At 40.2% G+C, this 15,580-nt stretch overlaps 1 protein-coding gene across 3 annotated transcripts in view; it reads right to left on the bottom strand.

Moving 5' to 3' along the window:
• The window catches only part of BUB1B (BUB1 mitotic checkpoint serine/threonine kinase B), a 66,492-nt gene extending 51,719 nt beyond the window's left edge, over positions 1-14,773 (bottom strand). Inside the window, exons 1-4 of one of the 3 annotated variants that reach the window (XM_008017062.3) lie at positions 14,509-14,773; positions 10,486-10,629; positions 5,590-5,649; positions 5,030-5,174 (exon numbers count right to left, since the gene is read on the bottom strand). In XM_008017062.3, the coding sequence (XP_008015253.2) occupies positions 5,030-5,174; positions 5,590-5,649; positions 10,486-10,629; positions 14,509-14,543 (384 nt within the window). In that variant the 5' untranslated portion in view covers positions 14,544-14,773. Of the gene's footprint in view, positions 1-5,029; positions 5,175-5,589; positions 5,650-10,485; positions 10,630-14,451 lie in introns of all 3 variants that reach the window. The other 2 variants (XM_008017061.3, XM_038009829.2) reach the window with 2 other exon arrangements.
• Between the last annotated feature and the right edge of the window lie 807 nt (positions 14,774-15,580).

Raw genomic sequence — 15,580 nt, 5'->3', positions numbered from 1 at the left:
AGGTTATATATTATCTTATAAAGTTTTGATCATAATAAAATTTGCTTTTATTCCACTATAATACTGCATCATTCACTTTTCCATGCTGCCTGCTTACACTTAACCATTATTTTTTATTTTTATTTTTATTTCTAGAGACAAGGTCTTGCTCTGCTGCCCAGGCTGGACTGTAGTGGCGCAATCATAGTTCACTGCAGCCTCGAATTCTTTTCACTATTATTTTTAAACGAACTCATCATGTTTCATCTAATAGAGCTTCCATAATTTAACTGTTCATCTACTTCTGGATATTTAAACAACTTCTAATTTTGCCCAATTATAAATAATTCTAAAATAAATAACTTCATGCATACAACCTTTCACATTTTACATTATTCCATTAAGAGAAATTCCTAGAACTATGTTAAAAGGTAACAAATTGCTTTCTGAGATGGTTGTAAAAATTGTTAATGCTAAAATTTAATAATTCGCAAAAATACTCATTCCACCAGACTCTAATCAGCATTAGAAGCTATTAAAAACAATTCCTAATTTCACATAAAAATAGCATTTCTTTTTTTTCTTTTCGAGACGGAGTCTCACTCTGTCGCCAGGCTGGAGTGCAGCAGCGCAATCTTGGCTCACTGCTACTTCTGCCTCCCAGGTTCAAGTGGTTCTCCTGCCTCAGCCTCCCAATTAGCTGGGACTACAGGCACGCGCCACCACGCCGGGCTAATTTTTGTATTTTTAGTAGAGACGGGTTTTCACCATGTTGCCAGGATGGTCTCTATCTCTTGACCTCGTGATCTATCCACCTCAGCCTCCCAAAGTGCTGGGATTACAGGCATGAGCCACCGCTCCCAGCCAAAAATAGCATTTCAATGTTCTAGTTAGGAGTTCTTTTACTACTAGAGAAGCTACCATTTGTTACTTTACTAAATGTCTCCTATTTATCTGTTCCTAATTGTCTAGCCTAGATTAAGTCCTTCTTGTATATGTTCCTACAGAACTCGTAATTTTCTTTTTGTTACAGTTACAATTAATGGCTTCACATTTGTCTTTCAGATAAACTAAGCTCTACAAAGTCAGAAGACATTGCTATCTATTATATGCTAGCCCTTAATCATGGTCTAGTACAACAAATGCTTAAATAAATGAAATGTTTTATTTATATCTTTAACAAAAATGATTAGTATTTTATAGTTTAATTTTGCAGTAATTCAGTAAATGGATTTTTCTTGCTTATTTAAATTAGCGATGTTTTCTCATATGTGGTGGTGTTTCAAGAAAAGTTATAATTCTGAATGTGCTACCAGCATAAGATCCAATCTTTGATATCTGTCACTACATAAATATAGTTTAACAGTGATTTCACTACTTTGAGAGCTTTCTGAATGGTTCTGGTGTTCTTGTGCATGGGACAGCCAGTAAAGATCAGGTTATTCAGAGTGCTGAATGAGATCACTTAAGAAATAACATAAATAGGCCGGGCGCGGTGGCTCAAGCCTGTAATCCCAGCACTTTGGGAGGCCGAGATGGGTGGATCACGAGGTCAGGAGATCGAGACCATCCTGGCTAACACGGTGAAACCCCATCTCTACTAAAAATACAAAAAAATTAGCTGGGCGTGGTGGCGGGCGCCTGTAGTCCCAGCTACTCGGGAGGCTGAGGCAGGAGAATGGCGTGAACCCAGGAGGTGGAGCTTGCAGTGAGCCGAGATAGTGCCACTGCACTCCAGCCTGGGCGACAGAGCAAGACTCCGCCTCAAAAAAAAAAAAAAAAAAAAAAAAAAATAACATAAATAAAAGGACTATATGGTTAGATTAATAGATCTAAAAGTTAAATAAACCTTTTTTTTGGTAACCCTTAAATTGCCAAACTAAAATAATTTTATACCTTTAAATAAAAATACCAGATGTTTTCCAGAAACAATTTTTTCCTTAGCTAGACTGTAGGAGTCACATAAAATAACTCACTGGAGAAATCCTTCTGCAAAGCAAAAGAAAGTAGTGTGAAGAATTCATCTGTTACTCCTCTTGACCAGAACCACAAAGAAAAAGCCATAGTTTAATATGTACCGAGTTAGCCATATACAAAGTTCAGATTATTGCTGATCATTCTAGTGCTGATCATTTGAATTTGATAGTTGTCTATACCAGTGCTTCTCAAATAATCTGTGGCAAAGGGGCCAGTTTTATTGTGTGTATGTGTGTGTTCCATTATGGACTGATATAAAATACAATAAAAACAGAAGTTACTCAAAGAATGATGATGTGTTTGGATGTCCCGGCAACATCAAATTGTTACCAAAGTTTCTAAAGCTCACTTTCAATTTTTGTACTTATCTCACACAGTATGCAAACCCTTCTTTCAGTAGCACTCATCTAGATTATGCTTTTTATGATATTCTTCTTCAGTACAAGCACCAGGTTAACAAAAATAAACAGATAAATTATTCTAATTAATTGTTACTTTTAACAACTCCAATTAAATATAATCATAGAATCTTGGGATTAAAAGTCACTTTAGAGGTGCAGCTAATCCAATCTTTTATTTTTTTATTATTATCTTTTTTTCTGAGACCGAGTCTCGCTCTGTCGCCTAGTGGGGAGTGCAGTGGCACGATCTCAGCTCATGCGACCTCTGTCTCCCGGGTTCAAGCGATTCTCATGCCTCAGCCTCCTGAGTAGCTGGGATTACAGGTGCGCACCACCACGTGTGGCTAATTTTTGTATTTTCTGTATTTTTAGTAGAGATGAGGTTTCACCATGTTGGTCAGGCTGGTCTCGAACTCCTGACCTCAAGTGATACACCCACCATGGCCTCCCAAAGTGCTGGGATTACAGGCGGGAGCCACTGCACCCAGTCTCCAATCTTTTAATAAATTACGCGTAAAGATATTATGTAGGCTAGTGACAAATGAAGGACAAAACCCATTGTTACACCACAAGGGTCCACAGTCTCCAGACTAACAAATCTGTTTAGCATTCTTTGGGTGCCATTCTTCATTATAAGTTTCTGTAACTAATATCCGTAAAGTAATTTCTCCAACCTTTCACTAAGGATATAAAAATATTTGCGCATGTCCTGAGGAAATCAAGGTACCTTATGCCTTCAGGATTTACCTAATTTTCTATACTTGTAACTACAGTTGACCCTTGAACAACACAGTTCTGAACTGCACAGGTTCACATATACACAGATTTTCTTCCATCTCTGCCACCCGAGACAGCAAGACGAACCTCTTTTCTTCCTCCTCAGCCTACTCAATGTGAAGACAACGAGAATGAAGATCTTTATAAAGATCCACTTAATGACTATTAAATACACGTTCTCTTTCTTAAAATTTTCTTAATAACATTCTTTTCTCTAGCTAACATTGTTGTGGGAAAAAAAAAGGATATAATACATTCAGCATACAAACTATGTGTTCATCAACTTTATGTTATTGGTAAGGCTTCTGGTCAACAGTAGGCTACTAACAATTTTGGGGGCCAAAAGTTACATGCAGATTTTCAACTGGGTGAGGGGTGGGCACACCTAAGCTCTGTGTTGTTCCAGGGTCAACTGTATTGGAAGTTTAAAATAGTCCTCCTCAAGACTTATTTTAGTAAGAAATTTATTTCTTACTTTATTTTAGCAAGAAATCTTATCACTTTTAATGTCGAGAGATTTGTTTTAGAAAGAAATCTTATCACTTTTAATGTCAATATTTCATCATATTGCAGTGGTTGTAAATAATTCCAAATATTTTTTTTTCTATTTTAGAATAAAAGCAGTAATATTAATGTCTAAGAAACCGTGGTCATTTTTTAAATGAAAAATATGCTTTTCCTACATGTCAAGTGAGACAGTACAAAGTAGTGCTGGGATTACAGGCATGAGCCACCATGCCCAGCTGAGGCAGACATTTTTGGCTGTAGCAATACACTAGGTGAAAAAAGTACAAAGACCAATAAAAAACTAAAATATCACTTCTTTATGTTGATGACTTTCATAAAGGGGTAAAAGGGATACCAGAATCACAGAGGGAAGTTTTTCCCCAAACAACCACACTGCTGCCAAATGTTAGTTCCTGCACCTTCCCATCCAGTACAGTTGAATGGCCCAATTATGTTTTTCTGCTTTGGTTTTTGTTTTTTTGAGACAGGATCTTGCTCTGTCACCTGGGCTGGTGTACAGTGGTGCAATCTCAGCTCATTGTAGTCTGGACTTCCCGGGCTCAAGTGACCCTCCCACCTCAGCCTCCTGAGTAGCTGGGACTACAGGTGCTGTGCCACCACACCTGGCTAATTTTTGTACTTATTGTAGAGAAGGGATTTCACCATGTTGCCCTGACTAGTCTTGAACTCCTGGACTCAAGCAATCAGCCCACCTCAGCCTCCCAAAATGTTGGGACCAGAGACATGAACCACTACACCCAGTTATGTTTAGAACAAATAAGTAAGTAATCTGGGCTAGGGGTGTTGGCTTATGCCTACACCCAGCACTTTGGGAGGCCCAGCACTTTGGGAGGTCAAATAATTCCAGCACTTTGGGAGGAGGCCAAGGTGGGAGGATGGCTTGAGCTCATGAGTTCGAGACCAGCCTGGGCAACAGAGAGAGACGTCATCTCTATTAAAAATTAAAAAATTAGCTGGATGTAACAGCATAGCACCTGTAGTCCCAGCTACTCAGGAGGCTGAGGTGAGAGGATTGCTTGAGCCCAGGTTTAGTCTGCAGTGAGCCATGATGGAGCCACTGCACTCCAGCCTGGGTGACAGAGTGAGACCCTGTTTCAAAAAATAAAATAAATTAATAATCCATACTCATTGAGAGATCTACAGACTTTGTGATCAATCTTAAAAGGGCGAAAATACCTTATTATACTATATTTAAGTCCACCTTTAAGTAGAACCAATTTAAGAAGTATTGCATATTTATTAAATGTTTCCAATCTACTAAATGGTTCAAAATGGCTCAGGCTTTACTTTTTTTTTTTTGGTATACCAGATACCTCTAGAGAAAATCTCTTAGTTTAAAACTCAGATGACACTTGAGAAAGACTTACTAATTTAAGCCAGAGATTGAGAAATCGAGGATCACTGTAATATCGTTTTTCTCCTTGTAGTGCTTCTACAGCTCTTTCTAATAACGTTGACATATTACTCTCCTTCCCACCTTGAGGATAGTTCTGCTCTGTCCAGCTGATATACCTAAATGGGAAGAAAAAGATAAGAACACATTTTAAACTGAACATGTACTTTTGTTCCTGCTCCAAGACTCATTCTGGATTTAAGCAGAAGTAAAGCATGTTTCTTTTGAGGTCCTCAATGACATACCCTAAGCCTGTATCCCTCAAACTTCTCCAAAGTATCTCTAATACATGCTTCTGGGAAAAACTGACGATAGGGATACAAGGGTGTAGTTCAAAGGCGTACATCATAAACTCGAAATTTCCTGAATCTTAAACACCTCAGGAAAATATATTATGATTATTCTGGATCACTGTGCCCCCAGGACACCACTGTCTACTCTGACACACACTCCATGTACCCCAATTTGAGAAACATGGCCATAAGGACTTATCTGCTAATGTTTCTATTGTCCTTGTGAAATAAAAAGACCCACCTATCCCAAACATCCAGAGGGTCATGTCCAGTGTAAAATCGAATTTCAGATTCAAATGCCCTGAAATTTAAACAGAAAAAGTTAGCATATGCAATAGTGACAACAGCCAATGAACAAGTATCACTTCCATTTTTATTCATGTAATAAGTAGGTCATATTGATCTAAATTATTGCACTAGAGTTTATGGGTTTGTTAAATAATAGAAAAAGGCCAGGCATGGTGGCGAATACCTATAATCCCAACACTTTGGGAGGCCAACGGGGGTGGATCACCTGAGGTCAGGAGTTTGAGACCAGCCTGGGCAACATGGTGAAACCCCATCTACTAAAAATACAAAAATCAGCTGGGCGTGGTGCCAAGCACCTGTAATCCCAGATATTCGGGAGGCTGAGGTGGGAGGAGCGCTTCAACCCAGAAGTAGAGGTTACAGTGAGCAGAGATCGCAGCACTGCACTTCAGCCTGAGCAACAGAGCGAGATTCTGTCTCAAAAAAAAAAAAAAAGAAGAATAGAAATAAGATTCTACTTAACATAAGAAGAGAGAGAAAATATATAGAAATTAGAGAAATAAATTTCAAGACAACATACAGAAAAGTAGTATTAATATCACACAGCAGTTAAAAACTCTGGAACAAGACAACCTAGATTCAAATTCAGCTCCACCAATCACAAGCTGAGTAACATGGGCAAGCTACTTAAAACTCTGTTTTCAGTTTCTTTATTTGTAAAATGGGGATAATAATAGTACTTTGTTATTAGGTTGACCAGTCTTAAATGTAAAGGGTTTACACACATGAACAAATATATAAATAAGAATTTTAAAGTTCAAAAAAAAATTCCATGGGTAACATTAGTCAGAGAAGAATAATACCATAGATAATTTGGAGAATACCTCAAAGAAAGGGTAACATATGACTATAAAATGCTGGCAAAGGCAGGGAAGGCTAAGACCAAATTAAGACTGACCAGTTAGAATAGAGGGGAAGAATTAGGTAATAAGCCATAATTTGGATAAATGATTAATAAAAATTGGATAAGAAGTTATGTTTGATCTAAAAATAATAAATTAGTTCCTGTCACATGGGAATCTATACTCTAATAAGAAAAACAAAGTACACAAATGAAAAATGAACTAGTAATACAAAGCGGTATACGAAATTATAGTTGCCAAGAATGGATAGTAAAGGCTTTAAGAAGTCAAAAGGAGGTATCACAGAAGCAGCCTCAGAAGGTGAGACTCTGAAGGAACCACGGAATTTGAAAGAAAAACAGTTTTTTCAAGACAGAGGGAAACTAATATTGAATAAAATTACGAAGGTGGAAGAGTTCATCCAAAGGAAAGTGAGTGGACCCTAAGCTGTAACATAAAGTCAGTACCGAGAACAAACGGAGACCCCTGGAGAAGTAAGAAGCATATGCTTCAAATGTAAATTTAAAGACTTTGGATTCCATCTACTCCAGCCACTATTGGAGGGCATCTTAAATATAAGATTTCAAAAAGATTAATCAAGAACTTTATAAGGCTAGCCAGGCATAAGAAGGGACCACAATTATGAGGCTAATATGGCAATTAAAGTGTGAAATAATGAGATTATCTGCAGAAATGGTGAAAAAATAAAATCTAAGATGTTACTGATAAAAATCAGCAATCTTATCAATTGATCTGTAGATTCAAACCAACGTAATCAAAATCCCAGTAGGTTCTTTTCTTTTCTCTCTCTCTTTTTTTTTTTTTTTGAGACAGAATTTCGCTCTTGTTGCCCAGGCTGGAGTGCAATGGCGCGATCTCGGCTCACCACAACCTCTGCCTCCTGGGTTCAAGCGATTCTCCTGTCTCAGCCTCCCAAGTAGCTGGGATTACAGGCATCTGCCACCATGCCCGGCTAATTTTGTATTTCTAGTAGAGATAGGGTTTCTCCATGTTGCTCAGGCTGGTCTCAAACTCCTCACCTCAGGTGATCCGCCCGCCTCGGCCTCCTAAAGTGCTGGGATTACAGGCATGAGCCACCAGGCCCAGCCTTTTTTTTTTCCTTTTCAGTAGGCTCTTTTCTAGAAATTGCCAAGATGATTTCAAAAGTTGTTTGCAAAGGCAAAGGACCAAGAATAACTAAAGCAATTCTGAAAAAGAACAAACGCTGTAGAACTCACTCTGCTGGACTTGCTATGTAAAACTAATCAAGACAGTGTATTATTGGTGAAAGGATAAACAATTTGATCAATAGAACAGCATATAGAGTCCAGAAATAACTCACACATATGTGGTCAAATGATTTTTGAAAAGGGCCCCAATGCAATTCAATGAGGAAAGGAAAAAAAATCTAACAAATGGCAGCAGAACAACTAGAAAGATAACCCATATGGGGAGAAAAAAACTTTTTTACTCCAACCCCACACCATATATAAGGATAAATTTAAGATTAATTTAAGATAAATCATACACCTAAACGTAAAAGCTAAAACAATACTTGGCCAGGCGCAGTGACTCACGCCTGTAATCCTAGCACTCTGGGAGGCCGAGGCCAGCGGATCACCTGGGGTCAGAAGTTCCAGACCAGCCTGGCCATGGTGAAACCCTGTCTCTACTAAAAGTACAAAAAATTAGCCAGGCATGGTGGTGTGCGCCTATAATCCCAGCTAGTCGGGAGGCTGAGGCAGGAGAATCGCTTGAACCCAGGAGGTGGAGGTTGCAGTGAGCTGAGAGTGTGCCATTATGCTCCAGCCTGGGCAATAAGAGCAAAACATCATCTCAAAAAAAAGCTGAAATAATGAAACTAGTAAAAGAAAACATAAGAGAGTATCTTTGTGACTTTGGGGTAGGCAAAAGTCTCCTGAAGAGGACATAAAAAGTACTAACCATAAAAGAAAAACACTAATTAATTGAACTTCATCAAAATTTAAAACTTAGCAGTTAAAAAAAAACACCCAGAAAATAAACAGCCATGGGTGAGGGAAAAAAATACTTGCAACACATATATTTGATAAAAGACTAATATAGAGACTACAGAGACTAAAGAATCCCTACTGGGGAGCATAGATTCAGGGAATCTTGAACTATGTTCCTGAAACTTGAATCAGGGAAAACTTGAATCTATGCTCCTGAGAAAAGTAAATAAATAACCCCTGCAACACAATTTGAAAACTGGGCAAAATATCTAAACAGATACACCACAAAAGAAGATATACAAAAGGCCAAAAAGCATGTGAAAAAACATTCACCATTATTAGTCACCAGGGAAATGCAAAGTAATGAGACACAAAACTAGACACAAAACTCCACAAAACTAGAATGGCTAAAACGAAAAAGATTGACAACGCCAAATACTGGAGTGGATTTGGCACAAATGAACTCTCACGAGTTGCTGGTAGGAATGTAAAATCTTACAAGCACTTTGGTAAACCAGTTTCTTTAACAGTTAAACATACATCTATTCTATGGTTCAACAATTCCATTCCAAGGGAAATGAAAATTATGTCTACTGCCGGGCGCGGTGGCTCACGCCTGTAATCCCAGCACTTTTGGGAGGCTGAGGTGGGCGGATCACAAGGTCAGGAGATGGAGACCACCCTGGCTAACACGGTGAAACCCCGTTTCTACTAAAAAATAGAATAAATTAGCCGGGCGTGGTAGCGGGCGCCTGTAGTCCTAGCTACCAGGGAGGCTGAGGCAGGAGACTGGCATGAACCCAGGAGGTGGAGCTTCCAGTGAGCCAAGATTATACCACTGCACTCCAGCCTGGGCAACAGTGCGAGTCTCCATCTCTAAAAAAAAAAAAAAAAAAAAACAAAAGCCTTGTACAAGAATGTCCATAGCAACATTATTCATAAAGCACAAAACTGGAAGAATCTAAATATTCATCAATTGGTGAATAAATAAATGAAATCCTATTCAGCAATAAAAAGAGTAATCTACTGATGCATGTAACATGAAAAAATATGATGAATGAGGCTGGGTGTGGTGGCTCACGCCTGTAATCCTAGCACTTTGGGATGCCAAGGTGGGTGGATTGCTTGAGCTCAGGAGTTCAAGACCAGCACAGCCAACATGGCAAGGCTCCATCTCTACTAAAAATACAAAAATTACCCAGGTGTGGCGGTGCATGCCTGTAATTCCAGCTATTTGGGAGGCTGAGGTGGGAGAATCACTTGAACCCGGGAGGCAGAGGTTACAGTGAGCTGAGATTAGGCCACTGTACTCCAACCTGGGTGATAGAGGGAGACCCTGTCATATTAAAAAAAAAAAATCCAAAGAGATTAATAAGAATAGTCATTACATTATAATCCCAAATTATGATAATTTGCCTGTAATGGCAGTATTTCTTTTTCTCAGAGATTGAAGGTAGAAACTGATATTTTGATTTACCTTTTTTTTAAAAAAAGCATATTTATCAAAACATGTATTAAAGGAGAACAAGATCCACAGGTCCATTTGAATAACATAAGAGTATTTTTCAGCTTTTATTTATCCAGAGTTTGTTACATCATTATTGAGAACTTTCTAGTATAAATTCAATTGTTCTGAGGTTTACATGTCTTTGGAGACCACTATTTCTTTTGTCATACTCTCAAAAATAACTTCCTAATACTTTTGGGAAGCATTGCAATGTAATACTTGCTTTACTATGTTTATCACTGTCCCCTGTATAAATCGCATTTCTATTGATAAAAAGAGTTTGGCTGCACCACAATGAAATGAAATCCTATAGCCTTTGTTCTTAATTATACTTGAGGATATCTTCAGATGGCTGTCATGTGATATGAAGGCAGCTAGAGAACAGATTTTCATACTACCAATTTTTGAAGAGTACTCATTATGCCATCCCGCATGGATCCACACCCACGTTATCTACAACATTAGGGATGAATGATGACAGGTTGAGACTCAGACATTCTACACACCGTTTCTGCTGCTGAAGAGTATTGTTACAGGCAGATTCTTGTGCCAATGCTCCCTGAAGTGTGGACATGATCCGCCCTTGCCTTAAAGGTTGTACATTTTCTTTACTCAGTTCCCATTCATCTCCCTCCAGGGACATGGCTTCACTGTGAAGAAGGAAACAAATGTAAATCTCATACCAACATTGACTATTATAGCACCAGATTATTGTAAATGTCTTCCGATAGGTGATTATTCACGGTCTTGTGTTGAATATAGTGGACTGACACAGTATTATTATTATTATTATTATTATATGTCTAAGCTTCTTTGTTAGCTGTTTTTCAAGTTTATGGCTACAGTATTGCCCAATGGGAGACAGCTTGGCAAGGATGTTGTAGACAGTACTATAAGAATAGGGCATTGCCATGTGTGGTGGCTCACACCTGTAATCCCACCACTTTGTGAGGCCAAAGTGGGAGGATTTATTGAGCCAGGAGTTTAATACCAGCCTGGGCAACATAGCGAGACCCCACCTCTTTCCTTAAAGAAAAGAAAAATGAATAGGGCTTAATGCAGAAAGAAAAGAAGGGAACAAAAGTGTTATAAATTTGGCAAAGTAGACAAAAAGGCAACAAGTAATTCTATGCCTACCACTGAATGCATCATCTAGTTTAATTTAAAATTAGTGCCAGACGTGGTAGCTCATGCCTATAATCCTACCACTTTGGGAGGCTGAGGCAGGAGGAGTGCTTGAGCCCAGGAGTTAAAGACCACCCTGGGCAACACAGGAAGACCCCCATCTCTACAAAAAGTGAAAAATTAGCCAGGCGTGATGGTACATGCCTGTGGTCATGGCTACTTAGAAGACTGAGGTGGGAGCATTGCTTGGGTTCAGGTGGTCGAAGCTGCAGTGAGCCATGATCACATCACTGCACTGCAGCCTAGGCAACAGAGCAAGACCCTGTCTCAAAAAGAAAAAATTAAAATTAGCAACGTGTGGGTGTGACTAATGTCCCATGTTTCAATGATGACTCAAAACTGAAGTTTGTACATATAGGTAGCCAAAAGCAGAAGCAAACAAACACAGTTTACTAGTCACAATCCCCTGTATCCTCACACCCAATTCTATCAAGCCTACTGAGAGAATCCCCAAAACGTTTTGGAGGTAATTGCCATTATGTATTCTGCACTTCAGAGGCTTGCATTTGTTAGATAGAAGACTACTTCTAAGAGACATCATCTCTGGACTTAAAAAGAGAGACACATTGGCACTAATCTTTGAAACAGAGTGAAAGTTATATGGGACTTCAGTCTAGATGAGCGCTGAAAACTTAAAGTAACTGTGATTAATAATTCAAGTTGTAATCAGTCATATCTTTTTAACTACAATAAGTTCTCACTTAACATTGGAGACAGCTTCTTGGAAACTATGACTTTAATCAAAATGACATGTAACAAAACCAATTTTACCACAGGCTGATCGACGTAAACAAGAGTTATGTTCCTATGGCATATTTCTGGTCACAAAAACATCACCAAACTTCTAAATAAAGACTCGAAACACTTTTAATATTAAACATTGAAATAAATGTGAGCTATCCATACACTTAAGAACAATTAATGAAAACAAAAAATAATCATTTACCCAATTTTTCGTGAGTCCGTGAGTGACTGCAGTCATAGTGTTGGTGGGTTAACTCAAGGAATAAACGTTTGAGAGTGAAAATTTCAAGAAGTACCTCCTACCACCACAAAGTTCAAAAACAAACAGTAACATTATAGTGGGCATGCTGGGCACTTTCATAAGGCATTGTTTATTGTCATGCATTTGTATGATTATCATACGCGCTTTATATAAACTTTTTAAATAGAGACACGTCTTAACTATGTTGCCCAGGCTGGTCTTGAACTGCTGAGCTCAAGCAATCCTGTTGCCTCAGCCTCCCGAAGTGCTGGGATTACAGGTGTGAGCCACTGCACCCAGCCTTTACAGATTTTTATTTGACAATAATGTGTATTCATTCCTTCATTCATTTTCCAACTCACTTATTCTAGTTCGGGGTCGAGGGTGGCCAGAGCCCATCTCAGCAACTCAGAGGAACCAACCCTAGACAGGACACCATTCCATCACAGGGAGCACTCACATTCACACCCATTCAGACTGGGATCATTTAGACACGCCTATTAACAGGTACATCTTTGGGATGTAGAAGGAAACTGGAGTACCTAAGGAAACCCATGCAGACACGCGGAAAACATGCAAACTTCACATACACAGCAGCCCCGCAATGAATTATTTTTTTTCTCATCAACATTATAACAAAATGACATTATACCAGGACCTGCTCTATATTGTGTGAACCCTGTAAAGGTAAGGGCTATGCCATTTATTTTTGTATGCCCACGATCTAATACAAAATATAACACTATTATGCCCTGAATGTTTGTTGAATTCATCTGAACTTTCTTCTCTTGCTCTTAAAAATAGTGATTACATTATCTCAGTTAAATATCCCAAATTGCACTAAGACTGCCCCCACTTCCTCCCAGACCTGCTCCTCCCACAGTCTTCCTCTTTCTCAAATAAATGGCAATCCCATTCTTCAGTTGCCCAAGCCAAAAATCTTAGTGCCAACTTTGATGCCCTTCTCATACCCCTCAGTCAGCAAATCCTACTGGTTCTACCCTCAAAATATATACAGAAATCAGCCACTTCTGATCATCTCCACTGTTTTCCACCTGGCTCAACTCACTTTTGAGCTGAATTATTTCAGGCTGAATTATTTCAACAACCTCTTAACTAGTGTCCCTTGCTTCCATCCTTTGCTGCCTATAGTGTATTCAACACTACAGCCAAAGTGATCCCACTTAAACCCAAGTCAGATTATGTCCTTCCTTTGCTCAAAACCTTCCAGTGACTTTTGATTACAACTAGAGTAAAAGCTAAGTCCTTACAATGTCTGCATCTTCACCATTTTTATGTAATATCCTTTTACTCTTCTACTTAATTCTGCTCCAGTGACAATGGCCTTGGACATGCCAGATGCAACTTCCTTCCCCAGCTCTCACCCTCAGCCTTTGTACTTCCCTCAGATATAGAACCGCTAGCTTTTGAGATTCCTTCAAATCTTGACCAAAATGTCATCTCAGTGAGGCTCCAGTGTTCAAGCTAAAATTGCACCAGTCTCCACTCCCAATATTCCCTACCCACACTTGCTTTATTTTTTTTTAATACTGACCACCATCTCCACCTAACAGTTTCCTTATTGTCTGACTCCCCCATCTTCATCCAACCCAGAATTTGAGCTTCATGAGGGTTGAGATTTGGGTGTCTGTATATTTGCTGCATTCAGAGCTTAGCCAAAAAAATACTCGTTACATGAATGAAAGAGCCCATGACATAGCACTTATCTAGGTATTGTGGGCACCATGGTGAAAACACATACACATTTCCAACCTAGAACTGCAATAGAGTTTTTTTTTTTAATACAAGGAAAAGCCGCAAACATGCGGAGAAAGGCTTTTTAGATCTCTATGCTATTGGCATAATTTAGATTTGTATGATATTGGCTAAAGGCTTTTTAGATCTCTGTGCTATTGGCATAGCACCTGCCTTTTGTTGATGGCTTATTTGGAAGCAGTTACTTAACAAATACTTTGAATTCCCCCAGAACCACGTAAGGCAGCATTAACATCAGCGTTTTCCACACAAACGATTTGCCCAAAGTCAAACAACTAGCAGGTGGCTGAGCTGAGTTACAAACAAGACCACATTACAACTTCCAAAGTCTTTGTTCCGCTGGGGTCCCGCAGCCTTCCTCGCTTTGAAGCTGGATGAGGCAGGATTCGCACGTGCCCTCAGTCCACTGCCTTTTCCCCTCCACCTCTGGCATTCGACTCAAAAAGGAAGGAGGCTCCGGCGGGGCCTGTTCTGACAGTGCCGATCTCCCCCTCGACTACTCCGAGCGGAACCTTCTATTACCTACCAGGCAACTTCGGGTCCTCTCAGGCCCAGCCCCCAGCAGCTCTTCTCCCGTATCTACCTCAGAGCACCCCCTTCCTTCTTCACCGCCGCCATCCTGCATTCCTGGCTCAGGTCCTCGTCCTGCTGCAGGTCTCTCCTCCGGGCCGCAGGGCGCCTGGGCTTTCTTCCGCAACCTGTCCTCGGAGCTACAGAAACGACCACGGCACGCACTCGACTCCCTTACAAATCAGCCACCTCAAGCCCGCACCCCTACCCGCCAAGTTTCAAATTTAACGGTCCCGCGCGGTCGACGTGGCCACGCCCCTTCGCTCCTCCGTGCTGTAGCCTCTCGCCCAAGGCATTCTGGGGCTTGTGGTTTATACCGGTTTAGTCCGCGAAGTCGCGGTGCATAATGGGAATTGTAGTTTCCCGGAGTCAATGGCCGCGAAAGTGCAGCAGGCGTAGGCGAAACAAATTCTCCGCAGGTGCTGCCTTGAGTCGTGGCTGGAAGGCGAGTCTCTGAGCCGAGCGAGGAACACTTAAAGCACCAGAATTTCTTTGCTGTTTTGAGTGCTGGGAGATATCTCTGAGTGCTTGCACTTGGGCTGACTCTTCTAGAGTGACTACCCCTGCTGTCTGCCCCAAATCTCACCCGTGCAGGGTTCTTAGGCCACCGACCTAGCTGTTTCCTGCCCCACCCTTGAATTCAAAAAAAGCTGGATTCTAGTTCTGTAAAATCATACCAAATGTGCAACTTTAGGCAAGCTATATAATCTCTCTGACCGTCAGCTTTCCTCATCTATAAAGTGAAAATATTGTCTTGCTTTCTCCTGCTCAGTTCACAAGCAGTAAACACAGCCATGCTATGGTTCCCAAGGTTTCAGCTCTTTTCCCCTTCAGGAGACTAGCCTTGACTGACATTAAACTGTTCATCGCAATTTCAATTTTCTGAGGAAGAAACTGTGATAGATGTGACCAGGGGAGTAGGGTCTTTTTGTTTGGTTGGTTTTGTTTTAGAGACAGGGTCTTCTTCTTGCTCTTTTGCCCAGGCTGGAGTGCAGTAGCCTGATCATGGCTCTCTCCAGCCTCCAACTCCCAGGGTCAAGTGATCCTCCCGCCTGAGCCTCCCCAGTAGCTGCGATTACAGGCAC

The sequence above is a fragment of the Chlorocebus sabaeus genome, chromosome 26 (assembly GCF_047675955.1).
Source record: "Chlorocebus sabaeus isolate Y175 chromosome 26, mChlSab1.0.hap1, whole genome shotgun sequence".
Classification (NCBI taxonomy): domain Eukaryota; kingdom Metazoa; phylum Chordata; class Mammalia; order Primates; family Cercopithecidae; genus Chlorocebus; species Chlorocebus sabaeus.
This window is presented reverse-complemented; position numbering and strand designations above follow the sequence as displayed.